We start from the raw sequence: 24,380 nt of genomic DNA, 5'->3' as shown, positions 1-24,380 counted from the left end.
AGATGTATCACTATAGTATCACCAACACCAAAAAACTAGTAAAATTATATAATTGAACCAGTATGCGTACTTCCCCTTCCTAATTACTTTTCCTTTTTTGATTTTCTTTTCTTGGTTACCTCTCTTGCTCGTTCTGGAAAAACATTTACAAGTGTAGAGATGTATCACTATAGTATCACCAACACCAAAAATCCATTAAAATAATACAATTGAACCAGTATGCATATTTTCTCTTCCTAATTGCTTTTCATTTCTTGGTTTGTACATCTATTGCTCGTTCTGGAAAAACATTTACAGCTTCAGAGATGTATCACTATAGTATCATCAACACCAAAAATCTACTAAAATGATACAATTAAATCAGAAAGACATGTAATGCAATCAAATTTACATTCCAACATTTGTATCATCATTTTATGAGCAAAAGATATAAATTGAACACTAAATTGGATCTTCGGTTTAAAAGTATCACTATTGTATCACAGTTTGTGGAGAGAGAAAATCAAAATTGAGGTTATTTTAGTAAAAGCTGATACCCAATGTACTTTTTAAAAATGATATTTTAATGGTTATACTTTTTTATAATTAAGAACAATTTAAAGTACTGGCCTCCAAAAATCCCTTTTAGTTTTTAAGGGACTTTCGGCCCACTTATTTGTACGGGCTTCAGCCCATTTTAAAGTCTCTATTGCACAAAAGCCATGGGCTTTCATATATGGGCTGATAGATTAGGTGATTCTAGAGGACGTGATTTTTGAACACCTCTTTTGACCCGGTTTGGCAGTGCGTTTTATAGACTGCGTTTGTGTCACGGTTACACTCAACGGGCCAAAAAGAGTCGTGGTTGGTAACGCAATTGTCAGCGAATCCAAAACATCGTCAATCTCTAAATTAAATCAAAAAAGGTGGCATAATACGTGTTTCTTCGTCCTCGCTCTTTCCCTAAAATTTTCATTTTTCATGTCTCCATTCACAAATTTAGGGCATTCTGTTGCTTCAATTCGAGCCCAGATAACGTGTGTTTCGGTTCTCTGATTTCTTCAACAGATAATCTAGTTCGTCGAAAACATAAGCCGATTCTGTATTTTACATCAGCAGAATCAGCTGCTGCCGCAAAAAATAGGTACTCTTGGATCTTCTTGTTGTTCGATTAATCTTGAAATAAATATTTGTTATCACCGATTGGACCTATAATGTGTGTCAAGATTTTCCGTTTGAGAAATCATGTATTTTCTTGATGAAGTGGAATTTGATCTGATTAGTGGGATCAAGGGTTCGTTCGATGAGCGGTAAGGCTAGAGAAAAATTATTGTGAGGAATAGAGAATCTCTCGTGGAAATTCTGTTTAATTGTAGGTTATATGTATTTTGAATTGCGATTACGAGTACACAAAAACTTCTTGTGTTTGCTTATTGATTCACTCTGGTGTTGTGTGGTAAATGCAGGATAAAACTTTGGTTCTAGTCTTCTAGAGTTAACTGCAAGGCAAATAAGATGGAGGACTGGGGTAATACTTTGCTGCTCTAAGATTCTGATTTTTTTTTTCATTTGTAATCGATGTTCCGAGGCATTATTTCAAAGGGAAAAATTATCATTTATCAAGAACGCTAGTGGTGCATCTCTGTTGATTGTGGATATTATTCCCTGCGTCTTTGTTTTACTAACTGCTAATAAAAAGCCCTCAGTTATAATACTAGATTCTTAAAAGGACAGATATAGTTACGGCCAACGGGTTAGGCTCTCACTCTTGGAGATGGAATTTCCTGAAGGTGGTGTTGGTGATGTTTATGTTGATCATTATTAATGCGATCTCTCAAGTGTTCGTATGATTGTTGCTGTGCGTGTTGAGATATTTGAACCTTTTGTTTCATGTGAGGAGCCTAGAAACATTACCTTTTGGCGCAAAGTATATGTTCATTGTTCACAATGTATTGCATTTTACGCATTCCATGTTGTTTGAGCTTTCAAATGATGCATGATGTGCATGGTTTGGTCAAGGAACCACATTGATACATGCCCTTCATAAGGTGGACAAGCAAATTGGTAATAACAATTCTGAATTATGGAGCCAAGAACAATTTTTAATCACTTGTCTGGTGTTATGAATTAAGTTAACATAGTTGTTATAATGTCCTTTTTTCCCAATGTAAAACAAAGTTGTTACAATGTCAAAATTTTTTGTTTTAAAAAAAAGGTTTGCTAAATCTCAAAAGTACAGAATCTTTACAGCAAGTATTCTGTGCTGAACCATTTTGCAGTAATTTGATTAAATCCTTTTTTCCTGCTCTCTTTCGTTTGGTTCTTTTGCTGGGTTGATTTAAATTTACAAATACATAACATTTTGTTCTAGAGGATGAGCAAATTCCATCTCTTGTTTCAAAGGAGCAACCTAAAAGTAGATGGGACGATGAAGATGTAGATGAAGATGATGTGAAGGAGTCGTGGGAAGATGAAGATGAACCTACACCTGCTCTGGTATGACTGCCTTTTGTCTTGATTCATTTGAATCTGTTTCCCACCTTCGCTCACCCCCATGTAGAAAGCACATCTCTCTACTAATATGTATATTTCTCTATGATCATCTTAGATGTGCAAACACTGATGCTCAGTGTTGTCACGAGGCGGCCGGGCGCACGCCTAGGCGCTCCAGGCGAGGCGAGGCGCACCCTAGGTGCCTCGCCTAGCCTCAATCGCCTGGCCTCAGCCAGGCGTGGCCTAGGCGCGCGCCTCAGACCAGGCGCAAGGCTGGTCAGGCGTGCGCCTAGGAGAAGTAAGGTTAAGTGTGTTGTTTTTTGGGTTGTCGATGGTGAAGGGAAGGCTTGTAAGCAACGTTTGGTTTGTTCTCGAGGTTGAAGATGAAGTGAAGAAGACAGACTCTTTTTTTTCTTCTAAAATTAGTATTTATTTTATTTTTTTATGTGGATGTTGACTTTTCGTACAAAAGTAGACATGACACATATCAGAGCATAATTACTCTATTAGTCTATTTTCTCATGTCTGTTCAATTTTCCTTAATTTATCATTATAAAATGGTTTGAATTTTTCAAGAAAAAGTAAAAAACACATAACAGGAGTGATTTATATTATAATTTACACTTACTAGTATATGTATGGTAATCCATTTATAATATAAATAAAGTTACTTATATTACAATGAGCTAGATACCTTGTGCAGTCCAGGAATTTTAAGCTTTATCATATATTTATCATTTTTTTTTAAAATTGCGCCTAGCTTTGCTCGGGCGCGCGCCTAGGCGTGCGCCTTGCGCCTCGGGCATTTGATAGGTGGTGCGCCTTTGTGCGCCTCTCGCCTTTAACAACACTGCTGATGCTACTTTTTGAACCTCTCAGGAGTTGTAGTTTATTATGGTATATCAGGTCAACATACTTGCCATATTTTTGCATCTTTATAGTTGTTATTTTTATTTTTGGAGTGGACTTTGGGGGCCATAAAAGTCCTTCTGAAGCTATACAGGTGGCAGTGGCATTTTAAGTTTTATCATGGCATTTTAAGTTTCTTGATTCATTTAAATCTGTTTCCCACCTTCGCTCACCCCCATGTAGAAAGCACATCTCTCTACTAATATGTATATTTCTCTATGATCATCTTAGATGAGCAAACACTGATGCTACTTTTTGAACCTCTCAGGAGTTGTAGTTTATTATGGTATATCAGTTCAACATACTTGTCATATTTTTGCATCTTTATAGTTGTTATTTTTATTTTTGGAGTGGACTTTGGGGGCCATAAAAGTCCTTCTGAAGCTATACAGGTGGCAGTGGCATTTTAAGTTTTATCATGGCTTTTGGTTGATGGTTTCTTTGTCCACATTTTCTTTGGTTGGTGAATTGCTATTTGTATTAGCAGTCTGGTGCCGTGGTTTCTTCTGTTCTTGGCTCACTTAGATTTTTATTGCTCTCAATAGGTGTATCCGTGTATGCTACTTCTCTCCGCTTGGTGGCAACGCCTCTTTTAACCTCAACTACTAATCCTAAATTAAAACTAAGTAATCCTAGGATTCAAAGCTTATCAGGAGTCATAGGGCTAGTCTCTGGACTTCTAACCATAGACTAAAAAAGCTAGAAAAATAACAAAAAATACTAAAAAAAATTTAAACTGAAAACAGTTTTGAACGGATCATACTACAGTGATGTGGACAGTAGCTTCTATTCTCTTTCATCATGCACCCATAAAATTTTCCTTTGTAATATGAGTTTAATATTCTCTGGCACATTAGTTGTTAAGCTTCTACAGACTTTAAACAAATCAGAAAGATATTAATGTCAACCCCCTTAGAAATCACTCTTTAAATTGACTTGATATTGGTTCCAAATATTTATAACTGATGCTGCTGTTTGGAATTTTATGCCTCAAAAGAACTACTACCTTACCCTTTCTTGGCTTTTGCGATGCCACCCTGATGGCTTTTAGCCTCTTTGTTAATAGGGCTTTTACTGGTTCTTCTCAAGCAATCTCATCAACTTGTCAAAATATTTTTGTAGGGCTTCTTGGTTGGTGATATTTCCCTCATGTTTGAAGTAGTTTCCCACCTTGGAGTGCACTCATGGATCTTTTAGTTGCTCAAATGTGTGTACTTATGTTAAGATCTCTTGCTCTGGTACTTTATGATTGGTGCCAGACCTAGGTTAGAGGTTGGTTCTACTCGAGACTGGCTTGGTTGGAGTATTAAGCAAGCTAAAGTGACCTTTTAACTGTCTTTAGCCTCACCCGAGCTTCTTTCTTGGTTCAATTCATTATCAAAAATTAATAGAAAGGTGTTCTTCTTCAGCATATAATGATTTATGTGTAGAAATGTGTGAAAATTTTCCTCTGGCTGCCAAAAAATATTTTCCTATATGTATGCTATTAATCATCCTGTTGGATGTATGACTTCCATTGGACTATAATATGTTTGGTATAGGGTTGTTGCTGAGTTCATAATAATGGAGACACATGCTGCGTGCTGTGTGTGTGCATGAGTGTGTGTGTTGTTTCTCTTGTTTGTTTGATTTGTTCCATCAATTACATATCTGATGGTTTAAGATCAGGCACCTGAGCCAAAACCTCCAGCTGAAAAGGCCTCCAAGAAACCTGTCGCCAAAGCTGCTGAAAAGAAAGGGAAAGCTGTTGAAGTATCAAAGGAAGTACCCCTAGACCCTGTAGCTGAGAAGCTTCGTCAACAGAGGTAGCAATTATATTTCCTACTACATTTCAGATAATTTTCTCAGCTCTATATTTTAGTTTGTGTATGCTCAATATCAATGTTCATTAAATGGATATAGGCATAAAAAGCTATTGTACCATACAAAAGAGAAGCGAGGGAGGGGGAGGGGGAGGGGGATGGGGATGGGGGAGGAATAAGAAACCAAACGTAGAAACAAAATCCAGTTTGTTCATGCTGTTATCTAGTTCATGTCCAATTTAGAGGAAAACCATCTTAGTCATTTGAGTGCCAACAGTTTCCCTTTTTCATAACCATGTTCAGACTTCAGTAGTTACTGGATATGAAAACTGCCAAGAAAACTCTCTCTCTCCCTCTCCGTGTCCTTCCTACGGAATTTGTTCAATACTCTTAAATCTCCATGGTATCCATGATTATTTTTTGTCAGACCCCTGGTTTTAATGATTGGTTTTGTTTCTCTAACATCGGTGTCTAGTTTGCCCATGGGGTTGCCTAGGTTGGCTTGTTAGGATGTCTTATGTACTAATGGACTAAAAAGAAGATAACCTAGGTTGGTCCTTTTCTTATAATTTAGTCATTGATCAGTATGGGTCAATTTAGTATATATTTAAATGGTTTGACATTATTCTCCAATACTTTTCTGGAGCTAGTTTAGAATTTTATATTTTTGTCAACTTGTTTCAGGGAAAGGCCAGACTGTTTAGGAGCATAAGATTCCAATTTCAGAATGCCTCTTATTCTGAACTTGGAGTGCCCCCTTCACCCCTCAAGAAATTTTCTTACGATCCAAAAATGAAAATCCTTGTGGGGTGTGGTGTACAGATCTAGATTGTATGTTTGACAAGTCGGAACTTCTAGCATGTGCAGTCTTTGGATTAGTCAGTTGGGATAGTTCTATATTTTTTTTTTGTATTGATAAATACAGTTTTTTTTAATGTAGCAAGACTTGTCCTGTCTTCCATCTTGGTGGGAGACTTGGGGGTGCGCCTGTGTCTGTTAGAATAACATATTAGGAAGCACATCTTAGTTGGAGTTTAATGGCTGCACTCACCTGACATCTTATATGGAGCCAGCCACATATACCTCAAATAAGAATTTACTTGTCTTTTATTTCTTTGTTTTCTTGGTGCATGTGGTTTTTAATTATTTTTTTCCCTTTTTGTACGTATTAGATTAGTGGAAGAAGCTGATTATAAATCCACTGCGGAACTATTTTCTACGCGAGGTGATGAGAAGACCCTTGATAATTTCATCCCTAAATCTGAAAGCGACTTTTTGGAATATGCTGAACTCATTTCACATAAGCTTCGTCACCATGAGGTATTTGGTTACTTTTTTTTCCCCATTTGCCTTGATCAATGGTTTATATAGTTTCTGACCACAACAAATTGATTACCGATGCAGAAAAGTTTTCACTATATTGGCTTATTGAAGGCAGTGATGAGATTATCAATGAGTAGTTTGAAAGCAGCGGATGCGAAAGATATTGCTTCTTCTGTCACTGCCATAGCAAACGAAAAATTAAAAGCAGAGAAAGAAGCCAATACTGGCAAAAAGAAGACAGGTACATAAACTAATTCCATCAAGAGTTGATGATTAGTATAGTGTATCTACTCCATTTCTCTTGAACAAAAACATAATGGGGATGTGCTCTAGTATGATCTGCTGTCACATTGAATTGATGTATAGGCCAATGCCATGATTGGATGATCATCAGCAAAGCCTTTATCCCAAACAATGTTGGGGTTGGCTACATGAATCCTTTAATGCGAAATTAGTGGTTTGATTACATGAATTAACCTTTGCCATTCCCTAATATAAGAAGCCAACACACTAGGTTAATCGTATGGGGCCCATCTCCTTGCTTATCACTTTCATCAGATCTTTTTGCTCTCTACCTCTTCTCTTTTTAGAAACTCCACTTGAATTTTCCCAAGTCTACACACCACTGACCATTGTGTTTATATCGTACATACTCAAACCATTTTAGCTGATTTTTTTCGTCTTAGTTGTTGCTGGTGCCACTACCTCTACCCTAGATCATCATCACCATCCCCATTACCAATCATCATCACCATCCCCATCACCGCTTCCGCTATTTGAAGAATTGTAATTAAAACTTGTCTACAGTTCTCACTTCAAAGCTTCGAGATTGCTACTAAAACCCTATTTCAATTTTACGCTCCTAAGCTTTAGGGTTTGTGAATGCAGGGTTGTGGTTAAGTGGAGAATGCACTTTGGGCAATTGATGTTTATAGTTTATTGCATAGCATTACACCTTTTTCTAGTGGTGACATTGAGTTTGAATCTGCTGCATGCAATGATGAGCCAGCCACTTGGAATCTCCTCATATGAACATTCAAGTTTCACCAGTTGTTGATTTTGAGGACGAGTTTCTAAACGTATTAATCTTGAAAACCTAAAAAAATAAAAAATAAAAAAGACTCATTAAGAGATGTTCATAGTGGTTACGTTTCCACTCCGCTTTTAAATGCTTTTGTTATCATTTTTGTTTAACTGAATGCTGTGGGATTGTTTGGAAAAACTATCTTCTTCAAGTCTGTGCAAGACATTATGGCATTTGATGCATTTACACAGGCAATGGATGATTCTGACAATGTATCATATTTTTATGCAACTTTTCTCGTACACTTTTGATTTTAGTTTGGTGGTGCTCAATCCAGGTGGGAAGAAAAAACAGCTACTTGTCGATAAGCCAGATGATGATTTGGTGGTTGATGCTTATGATGGTGTAGATGACTATGACTTCATGTGATTTGTTCAGCAAAAAGCAGTTCACCGGGAAATACATTGGGATTGTTCATCTTTGAAGCAAGGAGGATCCTACGGCATATTTCTTTTGATTCATGCAGTACAGACCATACAATGAGCATCTGGAGCATGTTCCTTATATGAACTAAATAACAATTTAAAGGGATTGAGGATGTGGTGGTGGTTTTCCAAGTTGGAAGTCTTATCCGCCGCAGGTTAGATTGTGATTTGCTCTATATTGAGGATGTTCTTGGTCATTTTTTTTACTTTCCCATTATAGATTACATTTGTGTGTGCATCATTATGAATGGTTGCATTAGTTTTATAATAATCCAAATACCAATAAAATAAGAGATTCAAGGACTGATACCTGTGAGATCTGCGAGTCTTGTATTTGAAAACACTATGTATTCTTCTCTAATGATTATGAGAGGTTGAGAATGTGTTTATTTTTTGGAATCTTGTGAGTTAAATTGTTGCAGACTTACAATTTTGTAGAAAGTAGAAATTATTTTTAACAGAAAAAAAAAGGTTTTTTGATTTATTTGTTGATGGATGGGCTTATGGCCGGGCTTTGGATTATGTCTAGGGCCGTGCGGACTTGAAATTCTGAGCCCCAAGCGTCAGGCTGGGCCAGAATTTGTTTACATCAACTGAGACTTAACATAAGCCGAAAGCCAGGCCCAAGCCTGCCCATTCATGAGTTATAATTCCGTTTGGTAAATCATTTGAAGTTGAAGTGATATATATGCTACTTTGTAACCAAATGTTTCATTGGGGTAAAATAATTTTTTGTCACGGAAATAGTTGATCATGTCCAATTCCATCATAGAATTTTCAGACATTTCAACTTAAGAATTTAAAGTTGAAAATTGTTTCAATTTGCACATACATATATGTTTTTCACTTTTCAAACATATTTCTTAGTTTGATTTGTTATGCCACATTTGCAAGTTTATTGCTCGAATAGTGAAAAATCTATTCATGTGTGTAAATTGAAATAATTTTCAACTTTCGGTTCCCAAATTGAAATGTTTGAAAATTAGGTGATCGAATTGGACTTGATCAACTATTTCGGTGACCAAAAATTGCATTACCCCTTTCATTTGAGGTTGCATAATTTATTTTTTTTTTGGAGCATTCCAAAATGCCCAACCTTTCTCAATCATATTCCAAATGTACTCTCCACCCCATCTTTCTCATTTTTTAATGTTTGACAGTTGGTCGGATTTATATCACCCTATGCATGTGTTTCATTTTTAATCTTTGAAATCTTTGTACTTTTCATTATAATTGCGATCAATTCCGGTGCTTGGATTGGTAAATATCATGTATGGAAAAAAACAGAAAAAAGAAACAAGTAAATACGGTTTGTTTGTACGCTATTAGCCTATTGCCAACCATTCAAACAAAAAAAAACAAATAAATCAACAAAAAATCATCAATACGTATTAACAATTGTACAAATTCACACTCGATTCACTAATTAGAGTGGTAAGAGTTGTGCGATGACCAGAATTCGAATCCACCTTTCTCGTTTTTAAAAAAGAAAAAATGCACAAATCCCCAAACAGTGAAAAACAGATAATCTAATAAAGAACAACACCACTTATGCGAGCAATGGCTTCCAGTACCAATCCATAATAACCTCCTCCACATTCTCATTCTTGGCCTCACCATCATCGACCATACCAGAAAAATCACCAGTATTAGAATCACTCTCTAGCCTAACCCTTACATCCTCCTTGAGTTTCTCTAATCGATTAGCGAATTCACACAACTCATCCAAACCCATAATTTCAATATCTCTCAACCACCATTGATCATCTCCACCATGATCACTTCCTTCCCCCTTCTTTTCTCTCTCTCTCATATTCTTCACTTCAACTTCCAATCCATTCACCTCCTCCCACAAAGCCTTCGCGCGATCATCGATTTTCATGGCGCCTTTGCTGCCACTGCCAAGATAAGAATTCAGCACATCGTCGACGGAAGGATTCCCGAACCCGCAGAACTTGAGGCGCTGTCTCTGTCCTGCCGAAGAAACCAGTACTGCGATTGGGATTTGATATTGTAAGGACGTCTCTGCTGCCTTAGTAAAAAGAGTCTTGCGCCGCTTCGAGTAGGTGACACTGATGGACTTCTTGTCGCGCTCGTGCAATGGAATCGTTCTCTTCCTTCCCATGATTGAATGTTGATTGCAAGCTCAAACCCTAGAAGAAGTTTCGGCTTTCAGAGAGACAAGAATTCCTTGTTTGAAGAACACGAAACCTATCTGTTCGTTTATAGAGCAAAATAGGATTTAACGGTAACCTATTGTCCTAGTCCGTTCATGATTTGGAGTTAATTTAATTAAAATTTTAAATTAGGAATAAAGGGTGGGCTTGGGCTTTTAATTTGAGAGAGAGTTGAATGGTCAACCAAAACCCAAATCAACTCATCAAATTAAAAATTCGAAAATGTACACGTGGCATAGTTGAATGGTCAACATAATTACCATCACGTGTACACAAGAAGAGATCAAGCAGATTAATCCAAATCTAATGGGAGTTGCCCATTACCTGAGTGGTGGTAAAATGCAGGTTAGTCATGTTGTAACTGTCCCTGCCTATCAACATTAGTAATACTTTTTTTATCCACTTTGGATTAGTCCATACTAATCCATACGGATTTGTCTTCTCAGGCTCAGCATTTGTACTTCACATCTTACCCTGAGCGATGTAGGACAAGAGATGACTTAATCTCTTCACCACTAGATAGATTTCTCAACACCACCAAGCTGGTGCTGTAGAGGTTTGTGGCTCCGCCCACTCGAACCGGGTGTTGCAGACTCCCTTCTTAAGGGCCCATCTCCCCGTACGGCACACAGTGCCTGTGGATGTCCACACCTTAAACCCTAGTGTCTTAGCTATGATATCATCTATAACAACTTGTTCCTTTGCACTAGTAACAATTTCTCCGCTTTGAGTCCATACTGATCTGCACGACTTTGTCTTCCCTTAGCCAATACCACCAAACTTGCACTGTAGAGATTTATGGCACCACCCATTCGAACCGGGTGTTACAATATTCATGCTCTGTTGTTTCACGACTTTGTAATTGATCTTTTAATGCATGCTTTGTTCATCTTATGTTTGCAATTGCCCAGTTAGGCAAATTTTCCATAAATTTCTTTTGGACGGACTTGAGATAGGCAATTTCTTTTAACTAGTTAGGATCCTTAAATTGAAAAAAAATTAGATAAGAACATATCAACTAATTCTAGCCACATTTCATGTCAACCTTTTCAGCTAAACCAAATTGGATCTAACAAGCAACAACAGAATCGTTTCTATTCTGATTACTACCATACATAAGCCAATTCCATGAGAAGTAGAGAGATTTCGTTCTCTCCGAAATCGGAACAGTTTCCATGGCACTAATTCATTCATAGGATATTCAGGTTTACAATCAATGGTGAATCTAGAAAATGGATTGCGGTGGACTTACTTAGTGGCGAATCTAAAAAGGTTGACGGGGTTCGGCCCCTGGAATTTTTTAGGACATCTAGACTTAGAATTTCGTATTTTAGGACTAATTAATCTATATGGAATGAGTTTAGTTTCAACTTCTAAGGGGGCTTCCGCTTGAGTGATCGACTTTTAAGTTAAAATATAATTATTTATAAAAACTGAATTTTCTTTTAAAAAAAATTTGTGGGGCTTGAGCCCCCATGCAGATTCTGGAGTGGACGTATCTAACATGAACTGATGCTTTCATGACATAAGTATAGTCTTTTTCTCATTTCCTCTTCTCTTCCATGTTATTTTACAATTGTGACTGATCAATCACAACAACTCCCACAATATATATATATATATTCTGTGACTTTTTTCTTCCTCTTGGCAACTTGTATTAATATTCCTGTCACTCATGATCGCCATAGCAGCAAGCTCTCAAGGAATATTAGTTGATACAACGTCCGAATAGAACAAACCTGAGGACCAGTTAAGTTGAGCGGAAAATGAGCTGTAGAAGTTATGTATGCTCCTTCCCAATATTCCAGTCTGGTCTGCCTAATGTGAACTCCAAACTAGGGTTCTTGCAATACAAATTAGACTCTAAATATCCTTTCATCTGAATTGAATCACAATCCTGCAGTAATGTTTGTAGATACACCTAATTAAAAACAGACGCAGCACAACATATAGCAAGAGATATTTAAATATGAATATTCATATCTACGGAGGTTGAGTTTAGGGTTTAGGGAAACATACGCAAGACAATATATACCCTCATATTTACGAATGCATGTCATTTGGGTACACGTTGATATTCATAACAAAGAGATTATGAGTTCAAGTAGGGGAGGCGGAAATTTTTTCACACTAGATTTGTGCGCACCATGCCCTAACCTGAGACGAAAGCCCGGTATTGTCCCAAAATGATATCTCATAATAACATGCACAATCTATTCAAATTCACAACTATTTTAGGTTTGAATCAATATATACCTCAGTTTGTCTTCCAAATCCTTGTTGTTGCTTGAGTGATCCTTTTCTGTGCCCATCCATGTCATTGGAATTTGATTGTTGCCACGCCTCTCTACAATGTGCATCAAATGATATATGTACATATATATATATGATTAAAATGATAATAAAAAACAATTAAAATTATGATAAAATGTTTTAAGGTAACTATGGTATTCATTTAATGGACAATAATCAATTCCGTCTTTAATAGTCATTGACTAAAAAACACATGTAGGACCCACTTAACATCCAACGTTCCACATTATAAATTGAGGATTAAATGGGGTCGTTGCAAGAATTATTATGCTCCATAAGGGCATCAAAACAAGTTAAAATACTCATCAAAAAACAAAAATAGATAAAAAAAAGTTATATTAATATCGACAAATGCTAATTAACAATCTCACTGATCTTGTAGCGGACTCTTAGATATTTATTTATTTGAGACAAAAAAAAAAAAGCAAAAGAAGAACAAATTCAAAAGAAGATTTGATAAAAAGTGAAGATCACTAAACTCTAAGGCACTAGAAATACTCTTTTTTTTTTTTTTTGATATACATGTGATTGTGGAGAGAATAAGAATATATATCATATACAGTTAAATTAATAATAATCTACAGTACTATAGTTTCTAAAGAAAAAGATAAAGTGTAGGTGCTGCATGCTGTTGTTAATACTTTCTCTTATATATTCTAATTATCATGCATTTGATTGCTTAACTACCCTTACTTTAGTACCCAACTTCACAACTAAAGCTACAAAATCTCATGTCATAAGAAAATCTACCCAAAAAATTAAACCACAAAAGAAAGCAAAACCCAAACAGAAGTGAAAGCAAAAGCTGCCATAACAAGTAGTCTTTTCATTGTTCAAAAATGGTGAACTTGGGTTTGCATTTCCAAGCCAATTAAGGCATAATAACAAGTTTTTCATTCATTAGTCCATGAATTTCAAAATGTGTATATATGCTACTATATATATATATATAGAGAGAGAGAGATATGTGTATATATACCTTGAAGAGTTACTCCAGAGTGAAGTAGTAGTAGAAGAGTAGTCCATTTGTTGGTGCAATGATACATCTAATGATGGCCCTCTTTGATCTGTGAATATTCTTTGTCTTGCATTAATATTATTTCCTATTGAGGTTATAATCTCTTCCTCTCCTGATCCATCTGTTACCAAAATTAATGTTACATGAAAAAAAAATATAGCATGTGTAAGTCTATGTATGCATGCATGATGCATGTATGCATGTATATCCCAGCCCGATTTTGGGTTAGGAAAAAAAAATAAAATGTATGTATGTATGTATATTATGTGGCCCATCCATACATGTTAGGGTTTAGTACAAGTGATGGTTATTGAGAGAATAGTTAAATTTCTAATTGGGCAGAGTAAAAAATTTAAAAACATAAGAAAGGACAATGCACGGGTAAGGTCAGACCAAAAAAAAATACATACATACATAGACCATATATATATATATATATATAATATAATATAGCGTATTTTAAAAAGAAAAGTTAGAGAAAGGTTAAATAAAAGGATTGTAGGACAAAGAATACGAATTACAATACCTGAGGAAGCAGCAGGTCTGTCAGTGGTTTTAACAGTTCGATACATCTGCCAAAAGTCATAGGGAAGGATCACATCTCCACCATTTAATCACATCAAATTCAACCATAAAATTTTAAAAAAATACTAAGAAAATAAAACCCCATATATTAATTAAGCACACAAATTTCAGAATAGGAAATAATTTTTTTCAAAAGAAAAAACCCATTATTATTCCAGATCTTCTCTCTCTATTTTGTGATCTGTGCAGAAGTTTTCTGGGTTTGTCTTGGATTCATGATCATTAATCACGAGGATGATGTTTGACAAGGAGGTACTATTTGCATTATTAAGTCATGATATCTTTTTTTTTTTTTTTTGTCTTTCTACTTCTTCTTCTTCTTCTCTCTATGACAGCACAAGCTTTGTCTGCTTCAGATTCAGTGCTCTCTCTCTCTCTCTCTCTCTAGTCTATTTCACTCATTCATTAGCTACTATGTCAGTAAGAAATTAAACCTTCATCACCTCTCTATCCCCCACACACACACTCAACAAGAAATTAAGTAAGATTTACCTGTAAATGACTCTTGACATGAGCTAATGTGAGATCTTTGACATCCATCAGCTCCAGAACTGACTTTGGAGTTGCCCCTGCAGATTAATTATTCAATTATATAAACTCCACAAACAAAATTAATATAAATTAATTATACAAAAAAAATATAAGGGACTTTGATTATATATATAATTACTTTCATGGCCTCCAAGTAGCTCAACAGCATAAACAAATCTAGCATGAAGAGTGCTAGTCCACCGCATCCTTGGCGCCCTCATGCTCCTCTTTGTGGGAAACTTTGGAAGAAATCTTGATCTAATCATACCATGATCCATACAAGATCCATACTGTAAGTTTTTGTCTGATGAAAACCCATTCAGCAGCCTTGTTGTTGGTGTCATGGTCTGCGGTGGTAACCGGCCGTAAGAAGAGTACTGATGAGGGTTATGCCCTAAATAGGGATACGAAGGAGAGATTTGGTAGTAACTCATCATCTTGGAATCTTTGTGATTGTGGTCTAAAGGACTAGAAGAAGGGAAGGGGAATGGACGGTTATGATACACCGGAATCCCTTTTATCGGCCTCAAACCACCGTCCGACGATGACGACGACGATGATACACCAAGCAACGAAACCCCATGGTTTATTTCAGTACTACCCTCCATGGCTTTGGATGGGTGTGCTAGAGAGAGCTCAGTACTATAGGGTGGTTGTGAACCACTAGCAGTACTCTTGATGAAAGAGCTTGAAAGATTGAAGCTTGCATCTATAATTCCATTGATTGAAGAAGAATTATTAGTATTAGGAGGACTAATGTGAAGGGAAAGATCTGGAATATTTGTCTTTGAAGAATGTTGTTGAATGAAAACCCCTCCTTGTAAGGGCATTTTCTCACAACCAAAATTATATATTCTTCTTTTCCTTCTTATAATCCAACTTGATATCAAGAGATGAGCAAAAAAAGAAAAAAAGTGCAAATATAATCAAGTGGGTAATTTAGGAGGAGATTTGGGTTTTAATTTGTTGGAAGAAAAGCTAAAAAGGGTTTGAAAGAAGAACAATTGATTTGGTGTTTTTGTGCTTTATTAAAGGAATTGGTGAAGAAAAGCACAAGAATATAAAAAATACTCAAATCTTGTTGAAGAAACAAACATACTCAAAGAAAGGTGCACGGATATATGAAGGAGAGAGAGGGGTATAGTTGTTGTCAAGCAAGCAAAGGATGGGAATAAGAAACTAGAAATCCCAGAAAGGCATGGAAAGGTAGAGGTAGAGCTAGAGAGAGAGAAGATTTGGGTGACTGGTGCACCTCGAGAGTATATCTTAGAAAATGACACTAGAGGAAGAAGAGACACACAACCTCCCAAGTCCCATCTATCTCTCTCTAGTCAAAACAGCATAATAAATTAATAAATAAATGGGGGTTTTTTTTTTATTTTTTTAATTACTTCTCCGGAGAGAACAAGAAATAATTATAATATAAAAAATGATAAACATCTAGCAATTTGGTATTCTAATTATTACAGCTACTGCTGTGTTAAACGCATAATATTCAAGTGAATTCGAGACTCTACAGGTCTCACATGATGCGCATTAAATGTCGTACGTATAACTCGACAGCTTAGATAATCGGGATACGAACTGCCGGGATACTTATTATTACTGTGATACGGAGTAATATATAGTAGAGAGTACAGAGTAGAGAGAGAATGCATGGCAGATTCATAGTCGCCCACTCTCTTCGGTTCTCTTCTCTCTCTTAAAATACTATTATAAACTGAATTTTGTACCATGCCTCTTATTTAATGAAGAAGACACTGAAAACACACTCTACCAAGCCTGTCAGCTGCACCTGGGTACGTACCACTAATTAGTACGTATATGCAATACCATGTTTTTCCTACAATTTCTTCTTTTTTTTCTTAATTATATTTATATATATGACTATCAATTTGCTGCATACTATAAATAAACTCCCAATTTCAATTGGAGAATTCAAATGACACACCATATTAACATTTTGTGATTTATATATCAAAATGTTTGAGAAGAGCGAACTCATAAACTGATCGATTTATACAAAGATAAAAAGATATCTCGATATTGTTTTTTGGTAATTGAGAAAAATTCAACAGACATGTCAATTAGACAGTCCATTAAACTCAAATTTGGGTCAAGCTAGTCAGGTAGGCTGTCGTCCTGATTCCAGAGAGATAAACAAGTAGGCTAAATCGTCAAGTGATTATATATCACTGTATGCACGGTGGTGGCTCTTGAGCCCACTCCAAATCCCTCAATATTTGTCACCATAAAGTGTTATACTCCAATATACCCACAATGGGTACTCTTGAGCAAACACTCCAAATGTTCAGTAGGTCCTACAAGAGAGAAAATCAAAAGATTGAGGGATGATGCGGCGTCAATTAATTGGTTGAGTGGGTTCTACAAAAAAGACTATTCATCACATTAGAACCCCTCCAAATATGAAGTATAGATAAAATTGCTACATGTTTTCAAGTGTCATTTTGTTTCCATTGTGAGCTACTAGTGCTATACTTATTCAAAAAGATAGCTTTGAAGTGCTGCATATCAAGCCTATTGTGGATGCTAACATGGGCATTGACCTTCAAGAAATAAAAAAAGGTTTTCTCGTTTGGTTTCAAGTGCATGTGTATTCATTAATTGTAAAAAAAAAAACCTAAAGTCCGCACCATTAATTACCTCCTAATTCGCTCGTCTCATTCTTCCAAAATATTCCCTTCTAAATCTATCAACAACCTTGTAGCTTGGGATTTGAAAGCCCTAGATTAACTAAATCATACATGATACATATATAACCTTAGTTTATGCTTTATATATAGTGAGATTACTCTTATGTTTAGGGGAATAACTCCCTTTCTTTAAATGCTTCCATTGCAGATAGCAAACTATATATATATAAGAATTCTCCTATAAGTACTCAAAGTAATAACTTAAAATAAGTAGACATGTTTTCACCATTGATTTAAAACATGTGGGACCCAAAACAGTGGATCCCACTAGTCATTTCACTTAAATCAATGGTCAAAAAGCTGTACTTATTTTAAGTCCTTACTTTGATTACTTATAGGAGAATTCTCACATAAGGGTATAATGTAAGGGTGTAATAAGGGTCTATGTTTACATCATTGATTTGAAACATATGGGCCCCAAAGCAGTGGACCCCACTTGTCATCTCATTCATCCACACCATTAAAATGTAAACTCTTATTTTACACCTTTACATTAGACTGTTATGTGAGAAATCCTTATATATATATAGATAGATAGATAGATATATGTGACCATTGAAACACTGTTTTTCTTTGCTAGGTCGTGTTTGGATGAGAAATTGACTGAAACCATCGATTCAGCCCAAGCAAGCGTGGGCCTCAATACACGTATGTTGGATGCCAAATTCAACCTAATTAAACACTTGGGTCATGTTGAGTTTGAATTTTGAAACAAATTACCACAAACGCTACTGTGGATCAATTAATAACGAGTTGAAAGGAATTGAACATAGACGGTGGAAAAACAAGGGCACATGTACATTTTTCAAGATTAAGACTTTTTTTTACATGAAAACCCGCAGTCATTATCATTCGGGTGTGCAATAGATAAATCTACAGGCTCGCACAATAATTTCTAAATCACTCGTATATTGACTCAGGTAGATATCGAACTCACAAGCTGCAAAACTCTCTCCTAACTATTGGGTTGATTCCTAAACAATTAAGACTTGTTTTAGTGCCAAATTCCTATATACTTTATTATGACTAGAAAGTCATGGGTATGAAATCCTCACATCGATCAGTAGTTGAAATTGTCATATTAGGGCATGGCTGGAAATGGACCACGTTTGGCTTTGGTGTGACGGGATTAAAAGTTGACAAACCTAACACGTGAAATAAAAACCCCACATGTAGCCATGTTTCATTAATTGGTATTCAGTTTTGACAATAATTTATGTTACACACTAAATAAATAAATAAATAAATAAATATATATATTATTGTCAAAACTGAATACCAATTAATGAAACATGGCTACATGTGGGGTTTTTATTTCACGTGTTAGGTTTGTCAGCTTTTAATTCCTTCACACCAAAGCCAAACGTAATTTATGTTACACAATATATATATATATATATATATATATATATATATATATAACATATAATAGTCTGTTTATAATATTAATTTTATTAATTTTAATGCACTACTTCTATATATACCCATACAAATTAATTAATGATTCTCATTCTCCATCAATGACATTATTATTACAACCATTTGATCATCATCTTGGGTCCCATTCATCTACAACGCCCTTTTTTTCCCCCTTTATATATGTATATATATTGTATTTGATGGGGAGCACAAGGTTAATATATCCTATTTTATCTGAATTATATTCAGGCGGATCACCAAAAAGAATATTACAGAATTTAATAAAACATGAACATATTCAATTAATGATGTATGATCATTCCATCGGATTGGATTTACTTTGATATTGAAATCAATCGTAGGGGGTCCATTTGACAATTATGATCACACCATCATCAAACATTTGATATTTAAACATTTGTGTAAAACTTGTGAGTTTTTTATAAGATTTCTGATGCAGCGCGGCGTGGTGAAAGTAATACGTACTTGGACCTGTTGATTCAACACACGAATACCAGGAACAAGTTTACAAAAGAACATATCTCGCATGATGGTAGACCTCCTCACTCGGAACCCGCCCATCACCACGATTTTCATGTTTATAGGCCTCCTCTTTCGGAACCCGCCTACTACCATGACCTTCACAAACTCCATCAGCTCTACCATTGTGTACCATGATTGCGAAGGAAAACCTCACTCCGATACCAACTGATGCAGCGCTACGTGGTGGAAAGAACACGTACTTGGACCTGTTGATTCGACACACGAATACCAGGAACAAGTCTACTTAAATCTGTTGATTCGACACACGAATACCAGATTTAAGGCTTCAAAACTTTGTTTATTCTAACGAATACCAAAAAATTGGAAAAGACTAGCCGTCTCTTAATTTTATTCAATCAAAAACTGTCATTCCTCAATAAGGGTTACAACCTTAAACAGTAAACTAAACGAAACCCTAGACACTTATAATAGGAAACAAATACCTAAAAGTAAATATATAAAAGTAGTCTTAATAAAAAAGATATTAGACTCCTAGAAAAATAATACTAATTGATTTACAAACAATTGATTTCCTAAAACACCAAAATAAAATATTTAATTGAAATATCTCAATCTCAATCTGCATCAATTTCTCCTCCCCAGCTCTAGATCTCCTCCATCCGTCGTAGATTTTTGATCACCAGTGTTTCTGATGTGCTTCGACGACATATATTTGTTTTATATTGATGAGATTTTCAGATCTGAGGGAAATCGGCCCCTCTTGTTGAAAGAGAAGCCAATATCCTTAATGTAGATCCAAGGTGTAATCTGTGTGTTGTTTTTCTATTTAGTCTTTGTTACTTGATGCAGATTGGTGGAGTCAGTCGATGTCTGGTGTAATACGGTGTCGTTCGATGATGGTCGTTTTTAGTGTTTGTGATTTGGTTCTCTTGGTTGTACTCCATTTTCGTGGTGGCCCCTAGGTTCAATTACCTAGTTTATTGTATGAATCAAAACAATTAGGTTTATGACTTTTTTTTAAAAAAAAAACCAACAATTTTGGTAGGACCAATTAAATTAGGGGTAATTGAAATATGGAAATAGGAGTCAAATTGAAATGAATTAGAAGTTTTGGAGGTGAAATTTGGGAAGCTCAAGACTTGAGGGACCAAAGTAGAATTTTTAAAAGTTAGAAAAATTTACATATAAGCCCTCTTTCTCTCCCGACTTTCTCCCTTCGTTTCTAAAACCAAAAAAACCCCTAAATTATGCAGCGCTGTTTCACGACCAAGGGCGAGGAAAGGGACAAGACAACTGAGCAGACAACCACCATCGCCGTCGTAATCGTCGAGAGTGGGAAAGCAAAAGTGATCAAGACCAAGTTGACATTGTAGACACGTACGCATAGTTGGTATCACTATTATTGATGCAGAGGTGACTATAACGGTAGAGCTTTGAAGACCCATAACTTTCAATCCGGAAGGAGTTACGAGGCTCATAATATGTTTTCGGAAAGGGAAATCTGAGCCCCACATATTTTGCATACATTTTGTCCTCCATAGCGACAGGTTTCAGGCCCAAATTTGCACGTTTAAGGGGTCTACGCAACACTGTTATATTATTGCGCGTAATTTACGATATTTCCTTGTTTAATTCGGTTTCCTTTTTCTAATGGTTTTAAGGTTCTTTTCCTGTATAAATACTTCTCTAAGTTGTAATTTGAGAGACACTTGATTATTATTATTAATACTAAGCAAAAACAAGATTTGTTCTCAATTTGTGGAGATTCCACGTTATTCTCTGAATTCGTCATCGTACGATTTAGTTGTTACTTCCGCTTCGTCAGCTATCAAGGTAGGGATTATGTGTTATAAATATTTTATTAATTAAAATATAATTTGGATGATGGGTATTGGAGAAGGGATTGGGTTATGGGGTTTAAGTTTATAAATAAAAGAGAAAGGGGTATACTAATTAACTTTTATATTTGGATAATAATAGAAAGTGCATTTTTACATGTATTAGAAAAACAAAATTGTTGTGGGGGACAAAGCATGCAAACCATGCCTTAGTTCTGGCAAATTAACCAGGTGTCCTGATGAAACAATACGTGAGGATTATATTGCATAGACCTGTCATGTTGTTGTGGTCCAACTTGTATCATGTATTGTATTACAACAATGGAAATAAATAACATTTGGACAAAATTTAAGATGTACGTAGAGAGAGATATAGCTAGAGAGAGAGAGAGGGAGAGATGACCAAATCAGCTTTCGTGACTCCCAAAACACAGTAAATGAAAAAGGCTTTGGGTGAAGCTACGTATGTGTTTCATTGCTTTATGTGACAATGGATATATATATATATATATATATGCTTGAGAAATATTATTCCCATCCCTAAAAATGGTAATCCAACCCCTCACTTTTTGATTTTGATTTTTTTAATATTAATTTATATATGATTTAATATTTGATTCTTTCGAATTGTATGTAATTTGATATTTGATTCTTATTTTAAAAATTAGTTTTCTCAACCCTATCAATTAATTAAATTAAACTTATTACATCACATCAATGTAGATTAACGGATATATTTAATGTATGCTGCAAGTTGTTTTCTGTATGGAGTGACCCAGTCATTTGCATAATCATACCTGTATTTAAACCACTGAATCATAATAGGATACATCAGGTTACCATATGTAAATGCCGATTGAACGAAATGATTACCATTCACAAATCCTATCTATTTCAAAGAATATCAGTGACTTGTGGATAGACGATGCACGCTCATAACCACCAAATAAGTCAACATACTTACCTCAAAATATTCTCAGCTTGCCAATCAAGTTCTGTCGAACGTAGGCCTATGCATTATTATCGTACCCTAATGACCCAACAATAGCCCTAAATCCACAACTTGTAGCATACATACATATATAAAATATTAAATAGTCAAAAGTATAGTAAAAAGTCGGGCTTGGCCCGAACCGAAGCTCGATTCTCAAAAATCGGGCCCGGGCTCGGGCCGAGTCTAATGCCGACCCCTACTTGCTAACATGCATTGACGTGATGTAATAAATTTACTTTCATTAATTGATAGGGGTGGGAAAACCAATTAGGGGGTGAAAAAACTAATTTTTGAAATGAAAATCAAATGTGAAATCACACGCAAATCAAAAGAATCAAATATAAAATCATATATAAAATAATATTAAAAAAAATACAATTCAATGATTTGGGGGATAACCAATTTGAGGGGTGGGAATACTACTTCTCTAAATTCTTTTCATTTTCATCAAAGAAGATTGTGACCTCAAATTAATTCTCTCTGCAACACAAGAGAGAAATGTCATAGTACTCTACTTAAATGTTTGAACATTGTAGATGTCTAAAACTATAATCGTCGAATAGTCGACAAAATTTATCGTGAGGCACTCATAGTCCTGAGAAACAAAGAAAGGTTGAGGACGGGAAAACCTTGGACACTGATTGGGTGTCTGCCAAAGAAACTCTAACGATCAAGTCAATAATCAAAAGTAAATATGACAAGAAAAATATACAAATAAGGTGCAAGGTTCTAGGCGAAATACGGAGAATTTGGTTGAAAGTCAAGCAAGAAAGGATAGAGAGTGTTTGGGCTATTTTAGTGAGTAAGATCCTCATTTCCTTTGAAAGAAGAGGGGGTATTTATAGTGGAGCTCTATACGATCAAGAGGTGACGTAAGCCATGCCAATTCGGGTTGCATAGTTGACATGGGAAGTTGGCTTTGGTGATCGACGTGTGTCAAGGAGCTGATGAGAACCACACCGGCCCACAGCCACAGACCAACCCCCTTGCCAACCAAAGCCCAACCGACGCCCTTACGGGCCGGCTGTAACCAAGGCCCATGGGTTGAATCCCATGAAAACCTTGGCTGGTAGGTTGAGAAGACCATGCGCTTATAAGCTAGGTTTGGTCCTCCTATTTTAACGATGTGGGATCTCATCAGGAGCACGACGCATCACGTGACTGAGGGGAAGATCGTGCCTACTAGACTGGGCATGGCGGACCTAGGCTTGGCGAGTGTGCTGACTGAATTTTATGTTAACCGCAAAAATAAGCTAGCCAGACCAATTTTTGACCACTACAAAATATAAACATTATGATGAGAATCCCACATTGAAAGAAGGAGGATTTGAAGTCTAGCTTATAAAGAATGACAAACTTCCTATTGTCAACCTGAGTTCTTAATAGAGAGTTAGACCCAAACTTAGGATGCTAGACTTCTGCCCTCATCTCGTGTGGCGGGTATTCATCATTTGTGCTTTCATTGAGAGTGCCGTGGGCTGGCACTATGGACTTAACAAGGCTATGTGACCATGGCTCGTAAGTCTTGGGGCGGTAAGTGGACCGTATGTCGAAATAGTACAGCTTGGGTAGTGGCCTGAGTTTTCAATAGAGACTTAGGCCCAAATTTGTAATATTAGACTTGAGTCCTCATCCCGTGTGACGGATATTCATCACATTAGACCGACACTGGTAGCCCAACCAACCTGCTACTACTAATTTCCATTATTGTACCCTTTCAAGGGTGGTCGAATTACAAACTTAGACTAATCTCCATCGATAAAAGAAAAAACTGTACATAAGGACAGTCATATATATATATATATATATATTTTTTTTGATATGTATTCATATTACATTACTAGACATATTGTGAGTATCTAGGGAGCAAAGATCGTGCATGCACGTAGACTGTGGTCTTTTGAAGTTGACATATCACATACGGACGAGTGAGATATATCATATCATATAGTTGTAGTAATTCATCGTAGCTAAGCTGTAGAGTCTAGAGATGGGTGTCAAACCTCGAAAAGAGGGAATAAAGAAAATAAATGCAAAGTTAAGCAGAAAAGAGAAGATGGTGTACTATTCTGTGTAGATGTGATGGGAGAGGTCACGAATCATTTTGTAATCGATTGCTTTATGATTGAAAAATAACAGAAAAGTAAAACGAAAGAAGAAAAAGAAAGACCACCTTTTAACCTTTTCTCTTTATAATTTTCCCCCAAAAAACCCTTCTTTTTCGCTGACAACGTAAGAGAAAGAGAGAGATGGATGTGTGTGTGTGTGTGTA

The 24,380-nt window shown here is 36.0% G+C and overlaps 3 protein-coding genes across 4 annotated transcripts; 1 reads left to right on the top strand and 2 right to left on the bottom strand.

Moving 5' to 3' along the window:
• Positions 1-910: 910 nt before the first annotated feature.
• Positions 911-8,414, top strand: LOC119995330 (eukaryotic translation initiation factor 3 subunit J-like). 2 transcript variants are annotated; one of them, XM_038841802.1, is made up of 7 exons: positions 911-1,123; positions 1,446-1,507; positions 2,351-2,475; positions 5,050-5,186; positions 6,356-6,503; positions 6,588-6,747; positions 7,868-8,414. In XM_038841802.1, exons 2-7 carry the CDS (start codon positions 1,495-1,497, stop codon positions 7,957-7,959), a joined length of 675 nt encoding a protein of 224 aa, XP_038697730.1. In that variant the 5' UTR covers positions 911-1,123; positions 1,446-1,494; the 3' UTR covers positions 7,960-8,414. The 2 variants fall into 2 exon arrangements, with proteins under 2 accessions (XP_038697730.1, XP_038697731.1); XM_038841803.1 differs by lacking the exon at positions 911-1,123 and adding an exon at positions 1,293-1,311 and having other exon boundaries at positions 7,868-8,216.
• Positions 8,415-9,564: 1,150 nt separating this feature from the next.
• On the bottom strand, positions 9,565-10,140 carry LOC119993098 (agamous-like MADS-box protein AGL29). The gene has a single exon (XM_038840027.1). The coding sequence runs from the start codon at positions 10,138-10,140 to the stop codon at positions 9,565-9,567; it is 576 nt and encodes a 191-aa protein (XP_038695955.1).
• Positions 10,141-11,718: 1,578 nt separating this feature from the next.
• Positions 11,719-15,873, bottom strand: LOC119995338 (transcription repressor KAN1-like). The gene is made up of 6 exons (XM_038841807.1): positions 14,779-15,873; positions 14,601-14,677; positions 14,050-14,095; positions 13,485-13,644; positions 12,449-12,539; positions 11,719-12,089 (listed from the first exon to the last, which is right to left on the bottom strand). The coding sequence occupies exons 1-6, from the start codon at positions 15,467-15,469 to the stop codon at positions 11,973-11,975; spliced, it is 1,182 nt and encodes a 393-aa protein (XP_038697735.1). The 5' UTR covers positions 15,470-15,873; the 3' UTR covers positions 11,719-11,972.
• Positions 15,874-24,380: the final 8,507 nt, after the last annotated feature.

This window comes from Tripterygium wilfordii, chromosome 3 (genome assembly GCF_013401445.1).
Source record: "Tripterygium wilfordii isolate XIE 37 chromosome 3, ASM1340144v1, whole genome shotgun sequence".
Classification (NCBI taxonomy): Eukaryota; Viridiplantae; Streptophyta; class Magnoliopsida; order Celastrales; family Celastraceae; genus Tripterygium; species Tripterygium wilfordii.
The sequence above is the reverse complement of the archived record's forward strand: the minus strand, read 5'-3'. Positions and strand labels throughout refer to the sequence as shown.

What these genes read in the sequence shown, in the direction of transcription:
- LOC119995330 (XM_038841802.1), top strand. An exon ending in ATGAACCTACACCTGCTCTG is followed by an intron (nt 2,476 to 5,049) that starts GTATGACTGCCT and finishes GTTTAAGATCAG; the next exon opens with GCACCTGAGCCAAAACCTCC. An exon ending in GAGAAGCTTCGTCAACAGAG is followed by an intron (nt 5,187 to 6,355) that starts GTAGCAATTATA and finishes TGTACGTATTAG; the next exon opens with ATTAGTGGAAGAAGCTGATT.
- LOC119993098 (XM_038840027.1), bottom strand. Translation starts at nt 10,140, where the DNA reads ATGGGAAGGAAGAGAACGATTCCATTGCACGAGCGCGACAAGAAGTCC.
- LOC119995338 (XM_038841807.1), bottom strand. Translation starts at nt 15,469, where the DNA reads ATGCCCTTACAAGGAGGGGTTTTCATTCAACAACATTCTTCAAAGACA. An exon ending in GCTACTTGGAGGCCATGAAA is followed by an intron (nt 14,678 to 14,778) that starts GTAATTATATAT and finishes ATTAATCTGCAG; the next exon opens with GGGCAACTCCAAAGTCAGTT. An exon ending in ATGTCAAGAGTCATTTACAG is followed by an intron (nt 14,096 to 14,600) that starts GTAAATCTTACT and finishes GACTTTTGGCAG; the next exon opens with ATGTATCGAACTGTTAAAAC.